General features: G+C 41.6%; 2 protein-coding genes across 2 annotated transcripts; both read left to right on the forward strand.

The window, feature by feature from the left end:
* Positions 1-593: 593 nt before the first annotated feature.
* plekhj1 (pleckstrin homology domain containing, family J member 1) lies at positions 594-3530 on the forward strand. The gene is made up of 6 exons (XM_076098299.1): positions 594-952; positions 1146-1213; positions 1326-1392; positions 1622-1712; positions 1855-1918; positions 2518-3530. The coding sequence occupies exons 1-6, from the start codon at positions 859-861 to the stop codon at positions 2608-2610; spliced, it is 477 nt and encodes a 158-aa protein (XP_075954414.1). The 5' UTR covers positions 594-858; the 3' UTR covers positions 2611-3530.
* Positions 3531-4054: 524 nt separating this feature from the next.
* Positions 4055-11481, forward strand: LOC142956558 (fizzy-related protein homolog). Its single transcript, XM_076098204.1, has 14 exons — positions 4055-4233; positions 5202-5275; positions 5661-5789; positions 5969-6032; positions 6735-6865; positions 6967-7052; positions 7145-7328; positions 7569-7634; positions 7860-7962; positions 8109-8293; positions 8402-8635; positions 8770-8874; positions 9841-9933; positions 10073-11481. The coding sequence occupies exons 2-14, from the start codon at positions 5207-5209 to the stop codon at positions 10112-10114; spliced, it is 1491 nt and encodes a 496-aa protein (XP_075954319.1). The 5' UTR covers positions 4055-4233; positions 5202-5206; the 3' UTR covers positions 10115-11481.

The following is an 11481-nucleotide window of genomic DNA, read 5'->3' on the forward strand; positions in this document are numbered from 1 at the left end:
TGATTAGTCTCATATGGCCTACTCTTCATTAATGCCTATTTGCACTCCACTCCTTTCCTCTCAGACTTCCTCTCTGACTTTGAATACTTTCTTGCATTTCCCACTAGTTTCCAGGGTTGTACATAGCTCAACTGAAACTTGTATTAAACCACATACATAAATATTGTACATTAGTAGCTTTACTTAATACAATTCCTCCGTTTACATATATCTCAAGTTTGAATGTTTCATCTGTTTCTGTTGTTTAAATTCACAGTTGAGAATCTACAGTAAATCTACATTTAATTGCTCATACATACATACAAACAAACATACATACATACATACACACACATACATCCTAGATACATAAAATCATACAATGATTTTTATGTTTTAAATATGTTTTAAATTATTTGCCTTTATAATTTATTATAATTGTAACGAATCTATTTATCCATGTAGTTAATTACATGTTTGTCATAACAGTAAAGTAAACATGACATTTTATTGTCACTAAAACAGGCTGCCTCGTGTAAGCGTTCACGGTTTGTAAACGCACTGTTCGTCTAGTTTGACCCTCACCGACTACCGTAAGTTACTATTACAGAGGAGTGTCACTACCAATCCGAGAGGAAGGTGTGTGCGTGTGTGTCCGGTGTGTGGCATGAAGGAGAAGTCCGTCTCTACTGTATTTGCTTGATACAGAAATGACTAAACACACTCCGTCACACTTCACGAACACAAGATAGCGAGACAGCGACGTTAAACCGACGGGTATTCACCGTTGTTACCTCCATTAGTATGTTGTCGGTGGGAATGGCTCGGCCGCAGCCAAAGTATCCACTTTAACCTGCTTTTACTGCGTCAGTGACCGCGATGCGTTTCAACGAGAAGGAGCTGGTGTCCCTGAGCCGCCAGCCCTCAGAGAGGGCAGCCGAGCTGGGGATGCGAGGACCCAAGAAAGGAGAAGGTAACGCGGTTTACTACTGTCACGACTCGGCTCTCATCACGTCCACTTCCGTTTCATGTAGTGTGGACAGCACACAGCTAATGCTAGTAGGACCAGCCACCACCAAAGATGGTTCAAGTTCATGTTATTCACCAGCTGTGTACAGTCTTGTGTTGTGGAATCTCATCTCGGTTTCCCTTTGGTTATTATACAGTTGTAAAGAAGAGGCTGGTGAAACTCGTCGTTAACTTCCTCTTTTACTTCAGAACTGATGAGGAGGAGGTCAGTTGAACAATCAGCATTTCCTTTATGTATTCATGGGCTTACCTGTTCCTCATGAGGAAGTGAAACCATTTCTTGCTAAAGACAACAGCATTAACTTTGTATTCGTCAGCCAATTGGAGCTTTGCTGCTGGAGCAGTGTCGGGTGGAGAGGGAGGACAGTCAGAGCTTCTCTATTGGTGAGTTTACTTACGTTCACATGACTCACCCTCACTTTCTCTCTCGCTGACTGCTTTCAAATCCTCTAAGTCAGTGTAAAGATTCACGTTTGTGCTGATGCTATTCAAAATGCATTGTTGATATGTTTGCTTGACACCGAACACGTATCCATTACTTATGACTTTATATTACAGTTTGTGCATTTTCTGATAAGTATTTCTGAGTCACTTTGTGTGTTTCTCTCTGCAGCATTTCTGGATGAAGCAGAGAGGAAGTATCTATTCGAGTGTGACTCAGAAGAGCAGTGTCGGGAGTGGGTGGACTCCATTATCAAGGCCAGGTAGGACTGACACTTTCCATCCTAGTACAACAGATACCACAATCACATGTTTGGGTATAATCGGAAAACAAAAATGCTCCCAAACAGGGGATGCCCCCCCCCCCTCCAATGTCTAATTAATTTGTCATCTCATCTCTTGCAGTTACGAGTTCATGAGGAAGAACCTGATATTCTATCGAACTGAAATCCACCGACTCACCGGCAAGGTAAGGTCCGTCACAGCGGCTTCTTGAGGCACTAAACGGCACACAGACGGCGCTTCTATCGAACAGTGTCGCACTAGAGAGGAGTTATGTGTGAAAGTGTATTCCTGCCATGCTACTGAAATGCACAGTATCAACAGAAGATAGTGTAGGAAGATTCAGAAGTTTAGGTTTTATTTAATGAGGTTTTGCTGTTGAGATTTTATGCCACAACCCCCCAAAACAATAGAGATATGTGGGCTCAAAGCCTACGTTAAGTACTTTAGAAACACTTAAAAGCAATATTTCTTTTCAGAAAGAATCTCATGAGCACTCAGGATGACCCAGAGACCTTGAAATGGTTCTCAATAAAAACAGTTTATAGTAAAGTCTGTGAAGAAGTATGGTTGTTGAGGTTGTTCAATTTAATGTAAAGAGCCAGTAATTAAATGTCACTCACCTAAATTGTACTGCGAGGGAGGCAGAAGTCTTAAAGATATCAAAACCCAAACTAAACATTTAAAATATAAAGTTTGATTCTGCGTCAATAACAGGGAATTTGCTTTGAACACTCTAAGTATTTGTTTTATGACATTCTTTCCACTTCTTGTCCTTCCTCACAGGACCCCTTGGAGCAGTACGGTATATCGGACGAAACTCGCTTCCAGGTCAACAACGGCCTGCAACTCCTGCCGAGGGACACTTCCTCCCTGTAGACCAGCGACCGGTGTCCAGATGGCCATTTCTCTTTTCATTTTAGTTCACCCTGCCATTCCAACAATCTCTCCTCACTGGTTTTGAGAACCATGGCATTACCATAAGCACACATGCTTTTTAGATCTTCACTGCTCTGAATGTATTTAGTGTGTCTCCAGACTTACAGAGACATTGTTATGCACATGTTATAGCTCAGTATCTGCGGCAAAGCTCAATCATTACAGGTAACACAGGACTGTTGAACTTGACATTTTCTTATTTTCGGTTTAGGGGATGTCATTTTCTGTATCATTTTCTGACCTTTTCTCAGTTACTTGGTTGTCAGTTTAAAACATGTTTTCTACTGGACATACTGTCCTGTTAGTGTGATTTGAGAGGATCTTAATGTAATTGTGCTGTAGAGCTGCGGCTGTGACTTTCTTTGAGGACTGTTCGTAATATACGTAAGCAGTATTTGAACTGCATGGGCCCTTCGATCTGCTGAGTTGAGCCACACAATTTACTCCAGTTTTGCTTAAAATAAATTTTTTTTTAGCTATCCCAATATATATTTATCATCTAGCCCATTTAGACTATTTAGTTTTAAAAACTATACTTTTGCACATATTGTTGGGTTTCTTTTTTAGAATTTCAGTACTGTACTTGAATCTACTGTATGTTTTCTGTGTCACTTTGAATCAGATTCCTCTAGGTAAGCTGTTGGACCCGGCTCTTGACGTGGTTTTAATATCTCACCAACTTCTTTGTCAGTTCACTAGCAGTCCAGAGTTCACAAACAGGATATGTTGTTGAATGTGTCTTTATTTTTAAGCTTTTGCACATGAAATGTGTTTAGTCTGTTTTTACTTCATGTTAGATTATATGTGTTTCACTTACATCTCTTTTTTTACTAATAAAGCCATTTGAAAGATACTGCAAATCGATGTGGTTTGTCATCTGTTAACTAGAATTAATTCGTCAATTTGTGTATAATGGTCAATCCAACAATGTCCTGGCAATGGTGCTGCGACGTGTGTCTAAGACCATTGCACAGATTGAGAATGACCGTCACCTTCAATGCATAGAAGCCACACTATGAGACCGTGTCCAGTTTATCATGAAACACAGTTGTGCCGGTTCAGTGGATCATTTGACAAATCAGTCATCAAGATGTGATAAGATACGGTAATAAAGTTTAAAATATATGTTATATGTCACAATGAGGTGACTGACAATCAGCAGCTAAAACTCATTTGATGTGTAAAACATTAAGCTGTGCTGTTAGCTTCATGTTAATTGCTTTTTGTCTCGCAAGATTAATATTTTTAATGGATCATGTTTTAGCTATACAATTATTTTTTAACAGAAAGAGATGACGTAACTGCTGAAGATGAGCGAGTCTTCGCGACAGTGACACGTTTCCTTAGCAACGCAAAATGTGTGATTCAAAAAACACCGACGTCACATCCTTCCCGTGATGCTTAGCGGGCCCGAATTGAACGATCGGCAAAAGAAAACAATTGTATTTTTGCATGCTCTGTTTTAAAGAGTCAAACGCACAAAACAAGATATTTCCACTGGAATTAACACCGCACAGAAAAACACTTTAACGGTGCGCAACGGGACGGTTTAATCCGGGCACGGTGGGTGTTAATGAAAGAGTAGATTGTGAACAAACAACGTTGCTAATGTATTAGCTGGACCGCTAGCGTGTTTTACGTTAGGTCAAGCAGCTGAGCTAGCGTTAGCAAAGCTTTGTATGCTGGGTGACTGAATAATAAGGTTTTTAAATAACTTTAGCGTCACGATTACAGAGCGACAATGACCACCACACCCGAGTTTGTTGTTTCATGTAACCAGCAAGCTAAAACCTCCAGTCAACGTTACAAGTTTCTTTCGTGAACTAACGTTAGTTAATGTTGTTGGCAAAAGACTGATCACATGTAACTACTGTAACTGCTGTCATTGTCGTTTACGAACGGATTTGCTGCTAGTTAGCTAGTTTAAGTAGGGTTTACATGAAGGCACGAGAGTTTAACAGTTGTTTGTCTACCGTTATATCTAGGAATGATCATTAAAGGCCCCTTTTCAAGTTTTCATTGCCATCCAGTTAAATGTACTGTTATTTTCTTTACCTAATGGGTCGATAGCGGAGGAGCATCCTCTGACGAGTGTGATCCTCAGTCAGCCTTCAGTAGTCAGTTAAGTGAAGTGGATCGTTTATTTTGTCAAAAGATATAGGTCAGGCTATCACTACACTGAAGTGTTTCGTATTGAAGTTTATTAATCAATAAGTTGATCTACAGAAAACTAATAACACTTGGAAAATGCAGGTTCCAGCTTCTTAAATATGAACATACTCCTTTTCTTGGTTGGATATTGTTAAAAATAATAAGTAGATCAAAATGAATTAAACCCTCCATGGTGACATTTCTTTTGCTCAACAGTCGTTCATGAGCTGAATATGCTGTCAGTATCAGGACTGACCAGAAGTCAGCAAGTCATGGCTATGAGAGTACCAGTGTCCACTTGTCCCAGTGTCTGACGTGAGCGTTCAGGAAACTGTTGTACGGTTTTACAAATGTGCTGATCAGTCTTGACCTGTTTTCAGGCATCATGGATCAGGACTATGAGTGCAGGCTGCTCAGGCAGATCAACATTCAAAATGAGAACGCGAGCCCCATAGTAAGTACATTATACACACACTTGTACATAAAGGAGCTGTGTTTCCTCCACTATTGCACGATGGTAGGGCCTCCCAAAGAGGATTATTAACTAGCAAAGGAGATGGTGTTACTCTCCATCTGTTGGCAGAATAAACGTTTTAACAGGCCAGTCTCTCTTTTTTCTTTTGACGATGTCATTAGTGTTGAGTGAAAACAAGACCTCACCAGCAAAATGACTGGGTTTTGTGAATGATGCCTCCTGTTGTTGACACCTCAGACAAATGCACCATCTGCCACCTAAATGATCTTCCCGCTTTGACCAAGTTTTCACATCCCTGTCCAAGGCCTGTTTGCGCTTGGCCTCCAGTCAGAAAATGCTTTCTCCTCTCACCCAACTTGTGTAGAAAGCGGTAGGAGCGGTGCGGGCTCTGACACCCACCAGCTCCCCCCTGTCCTCCCCGAGCAAGCACGGTGATCGCTTTATTCCCTCCCGGGCCGGAGCCAACTGGAGTGTCAACTTCCACCGCATCAATGTGAGCCTGTCGCAATACACCCACGACTTCACTGTCTTTCCTACCAAAAGAACAGTGTTCTCAGGATCAACGTGTTTATTATAGCTTACAAAGGAAAACACCTCACCCCTTGTCATTCTTCTTTTGCTCGTCTGTAATTGCTGTCAATGGTTTTTTATTTATTCCATTTTCTGATGTAGGAAATTGAAAAGTCGCACAATCAAAACAGAAAAACCAAAGATGGCACAACCGACAGCAACAAAGGTAATCAATCCACCTTTATATCCAGAAACTAGTCAGGGGACAACTTTCAATAATGGATCGTGATACAATGTTTTTCTCTTCAGTTTCGTCGCTACTGTGATGTATTGAAGATGGCTAGTGCTGAAATTTCATTATCCATTACTTGTTTGGTCTATAAAATGTCAGCAAATAAAAAAAAATACCATTGATGTACTATTATAAAAGAATAAGAAATTAGACATTTGCAAGCTTTGAATTTTTTGTTTGAAAAACGACTTAAATGTCTAATTGATTATCAACATTGATGCAGATTGATTTTCTGTCGATCGGCTCTAAAGATGCCTCTCACAATATTTTCTTTCACTGTGACACTTAAGTTATTATAGGAAAAAGATTATGATATCGATGCACTCCTGAGTTATCCTATGACTGTCTGCCCCTGAAAGACAAATGCTCTGGTGTGAGTCTTGTCTCTTTTTCAGCTCATTTCTACACGTGTCTGTCTGCTCCAGTCAAAGTTGATCATTTGACCTCCGCTTGTTACTAAGCCTGGACAGGCTCATGGAAGCTGGAGATAGGGACGAAACAAAGCTTTGTGAAAAAATTCTCTCTGATCTTCAAAATGGGAGAGAGGGCTGTAAACTTGCGGAGGGAGCCGTGTTTGAACTTAATCATTTCGACGGCCCGGTTTGATTTCCCCTCTGTCTCTTCCTTTGCCTGCAGCGGACGGTCTGGCTTACTCGGCTCTACTGAAGAACGAGCTGCTAGGAGCGGGCATCGAGAAAGTCCAGGACCCCCAGTCAGAAGACCGCCGTCTGCAGCCATCTACTCCAGCCAAGAGAAGCCTTTTTAGTGTAAAAATAGTTACCGTGGCTGCAACTTTTAATGCATTCGTTTCATGGGGAGTTTTTTTTAAATCCTGAATCCGTAATCATCCGTTTTTTGTGTTTTGTAGTATTCTGTAAGTGCGAAGAGGACTCTGCCAGAAGAGGATGGAAACACAGTCTCTCCATATTCTCTATCACCTGTCAGTAGCAACAGGTAATATGTTTTCCATGTCATTACTCAATTGCTATCTCTTCCATTTTTAGAAAAGTGGCATCGTATTCCTCATGTTGTGTTGTGCATTGCAGCCAGAAACTGCTCCGGTCGCCAAGAAAACCTACACGCAAAATATCCAAAATACCTTTTAAAGTCTTGGATGCTCCAGAGCTTCAGGACGACTTCTACCTCAACTTAGTGGACTGGTCCTCTCTGAATGTACTCAGCGTTGGACTGGGTACCTGTGTCTACCTGTGGAGTGCCTGCACCAGCCAGGTGTGTGTGTGTGTGTGTGATCTGTCAACACTGACATTAAGCAAAGCAATGAGACAGCGAGGCAAATGAACTAAGAGTGTACATTTGTCTCTCAAATAATGTTTCCCATCACACTGGATCTCTCAATCACAGGCTTCACTGGTTGTGTATCACACATTAACTACAAGAGTCTTAGGATGTAACTCAGCTGCCTCTTGGACGTCATGTTGATCTGTCTTGTTTTCCTCACCATCTTTTCAGGTGACACGTCTATGCGATCTTTCTGTAGAAGGAGATTCTGTAACGTCGGTGGGCTGGTCCGAGAGGGTGAGTTTGTCTTGTCATCTATTATCATCTTTTCAAATTTTTGTCAGGCAACATTAAAAAAACTCACATTTTGACTAATCAAGCACAGAGTTGGTGACAAAGTTACTGGGGTTTTGGTGTGTAGGTCCTGTGTAAAACTCCCGTTCTTTGTTTCAGTCTTTAGTCTTGAAGTCACTTATCGACTCTTGGTGAGTATGATATTCAAAGTGTGCCGTCTATTTTTAGGGTAACCTGGTGGCGGTGGGGACTCATAAAGGCTTTGTACAGATCTGGGATGCAGCAGCAGGAAAAAAGCTCTCCGTACTAGAGGGACACACAGCCAGAGTGGGTGAGTTAAGTGGCTGGAGCGACGAAGGCGGAGGCGGAACGTTGGAGTAGATGTTGCAACCTTCATTCATTTCACAGTTGTTTAGCAACATCTCTCATTCGCGGTCGGTGAATCCTCTTCCCTTCGATTTCATTCTTTGCTGCCAGGTGCGTTGGCATGGAACGCGGACCAGCTGTCGTCTGGGAGCCGCGATCGGGTGATCCTCCAGCGGGACATCAGGGCCCCGCCTCTCCAGTCAGAGCGCCGTCTCCAAGGACACAGACAGGAAGTCTGCGGGCTCAAGTGGAGCACAGACCACCAGCTGCTAGCCTCGGGTGGAAATGACAACAAGGTATGCAGTCGGAGAGTCTCACCTGTCTGTGAGCCACGCGTCAGTATCAGGACCACTTTTCTCATAAAACCGCATTTCTCTCCCCTCGTCTCAACCTGCTGTCTGTAGCTACTTGTGTGGAACCACTCGAGCGTCCTCCCGGTGCAGCAGTACACGGAGCACTTGGCTGCAGTGAAGGCCATCGCCTGGTCTCCCCACCAGCACGGCCTGCTGGCCTCCGGAGGCGGCACCGCCGACCGCTGCATCCGCTTCTGGAACACTCTGACTGGCCAGCCCTTACAGTGCACAGACACCGGCTCTCAGGTCTGCAACCTGGCCTGGTCCAAGCACACCAATGAACTGGTGAGTTATGGTAGCCAATCATAGCCAATCTTATGAGTTCTATTTCCATTGTAAAGTTGCTATTTGCACACTATGGTAACTGAGGCGACTCCTGAGTGTGTTGGTGAATATGTGAAAAACACTCTTTTCTGCAGGTCAGCACACATGGTTATTCCCAGAACCAGATCCTGGTGTGGAAGTATCCCTCTCTCACTCAAGTGGCTAAACTTACTGGACATTCCTACAGAGTACTCTACCTGGTCAGTACATACTCTGTGTATTTGTGCGTCTGTCTGCAGAACAATGGGCCACATACAAGGACATTTTCGTATTCTTATCTCAACTTTCTTTTACTTTTTTTTTGTACGTTGGGCTCGTACGAGTCGATCGGCTTTAGACAGCATAAACATGATGAATGCCACCTGTGCGTAAATGAGCGTGCGTTCATTAGAATTGTCAATTCGCATAATTAACGACACAAAAATACAATGTAAGGCTACACATCCGGCCCCGTATGTCCTGTATTGAAGCCCTGCTACATAAAGGAACGCTTATAATTTTTAACGGTGTCAGCAGCAGAATTAAGGCACCTGCTAAAGCCAAGGAATGGGGAAAAAAGCAGGTGCTGTTACTGCCAGGTCACCTGAGGGTTGTACTGTCACTGAAATAAAGAAGAAGAGGGTCGATATACAAACACCTCGCCCCAGCAAGGTGATCGATCAACGGGAGGAGGCCAAATAATGTGTCGTTTTGCAGTTAGAGATGTTCATGTTCATATTGTATTGTTATACAGCCAACAATCGCCAACTTAAATTATTAGTGATTTTGTTAGGCTATATGATTACATTTAGAATTATACTAGCACTAATGTTTGTAGCAGGGTCAAACAGGATAATGTCATCCCAATGTTGAAGTATAATTTATGTAGGGTTTCTTCAAAGTAATGAAATATAAAATCCATTAGTTAAAATTGGATACAGCAGATTAATTGCACATGACCACAACGACAGGTCTGGACGACTTGTTAATTATATTTGTACCTCAGAAAATTCATAATACGAGAGAATTGGTGAAAGTTCTCCTAAATCACAAACGAAAATGTGTGGAAATGAAGTGAAATTATTAAGCGTCCCACAAAAGAACCCCAATAAATACCCCTGATTACTTTGACGTTGTACTGTTATAATACTGTATATTCAGTGTATAATAATAGAGTGTATTTGCAGGCCATGTCCCCTGACGGAGAGGCCATTGTGACGGGAGCGGGAGATGAAACACTTCGGTTTTGGAACGTCTTTAGCAAGATGAGATCCACTAAGGTCTTTATCCTTTTCCATTTCTCATTTCACGTTGAAGATCCCGTTCTCTGTTCTATACCTTTATCCGTCTGTAAGGTTTTATTCACAGTGGTCTTTGTCTTACCACCTCCGCCTTCTTCTCTCTTCCTCCCTGTTTTAGGAATCCGTGTCAGTGCTGAACCTCTTCACCAGGATCCGGTAGTTAGCGCGCCACTCCACTACGAGGGGATAACGCCGGGAAGGGAATTTAACTTTGCATGTATCAAACTGTAAATGGGCCTCTTCTTTTGAGTATTTACCTCAGTAGTCTGCAGAGGGCCCCCCTCGATCGCTCTTAGTTATTTAGCCAAGTTGTAGCTGGAGGTGGGAGGGAGCTGGAGAGATGCACAGCCTGAGTGTCGAGGGCAGAGGAGATACGCATGTACAGTATTCCACTTCCTCCTTAATGATGGAGCCACTGGCTCATCCAACAGACCGGGGATCTCTGATGACGAGGAGATAATGTGTGATAATGTTTTGTTTACAGACTGACATTGTGCTTTCCTGCCAAATATTGAGTTTGTCCTTTTGTTTGTCTTATTTATTTTATTTAGTTTTTTGTTTTTTTTGGTATTTTAAAAACATTTTAAAAATGTATCCCTACCAGTTCTGAAGGCTGGTCGATTTTCTTTTATGTGTGTAACTACAGTTTTTGGTCTGTGGAGTATGTTTGCAGAACAAATCCAGACTTGTCTTTTTGTATTTTACTGAGAGACAATAATGTTTCACGTACACTGATAACCGATCACATCATCCTGAGCCGAGAACTGTAAATGCTTAACTAGTTTTGGACAAATCGGCCTGATCTCTTTTTTATTTATTTTTTACATTAAGTTAATTAAACATTATTGGTTCATAGTTTTATAATCTAATCTCAAGAAAAGTGTTTTAAATAAAGTGGGACATCTTAGAACAAAATACTTATTTGGTAACACTATACATAAGAGTATATTCTTGAGTAGAAAATCAGGCATGGGAATTTAAAATGAAAACACTTTGTCTGTCAGTGTAGTTTGTAACAGTAACTAAAGCACACAATAAAAACATTTGGGATTAAATCAGAGTGAAAGTGCTGCTCGTGCAGAGCTGCTGCTTTGTTCTGTGTCTGAGGTATTCAAGCTTGAGGCACTTTTCCTATTTCACACCGTGTCTGTGTTGAGCAGTCATGCAATTCACTTTATTTTTGTTATATATCCGAGAAAAGAAATTTCATATCTGCAGCATTTCCCCCCCAATTTTGATTATCTTTCTTCCTCGTTGGAATGTTTGAGTCGACTAGCGTGCCACATTTCAACAAATGCTATTTATTTGTGTTGTGAAGAAAGGTTATTGTACAGAAATGGCATGTTTGTTTACTAATGATATCTGGGGGAAGTTGATGGGCAGTTTCACTGCCAGACGTTATGGAAATTTATTTGAATGCCACTTCAAAATCAAGACAATGCTGCAAACTTGAATTACAGAAAGAATGTTAAAAATAAATATTTCTGTACTGAGAGATAATCAACAATTAAACGATCATATCTTGTA

Source organism: Anarhichas minor, unplaced genomic scaffold (assembly GCF_050575085.1).
Source record: "Anarhichas minor isolate MPS153535 unplaced genomic scaffold, ASM5057508v1 ptg000024l, whole genome shotgun sequence".
In the NCBI taxonomy this organism is placed as follows: Eukaryota; Metazoa; Chordata; class Actinopteri; order Perciformes; family Anarhichadidae; genus Anarhichas; species Anarhichas minor.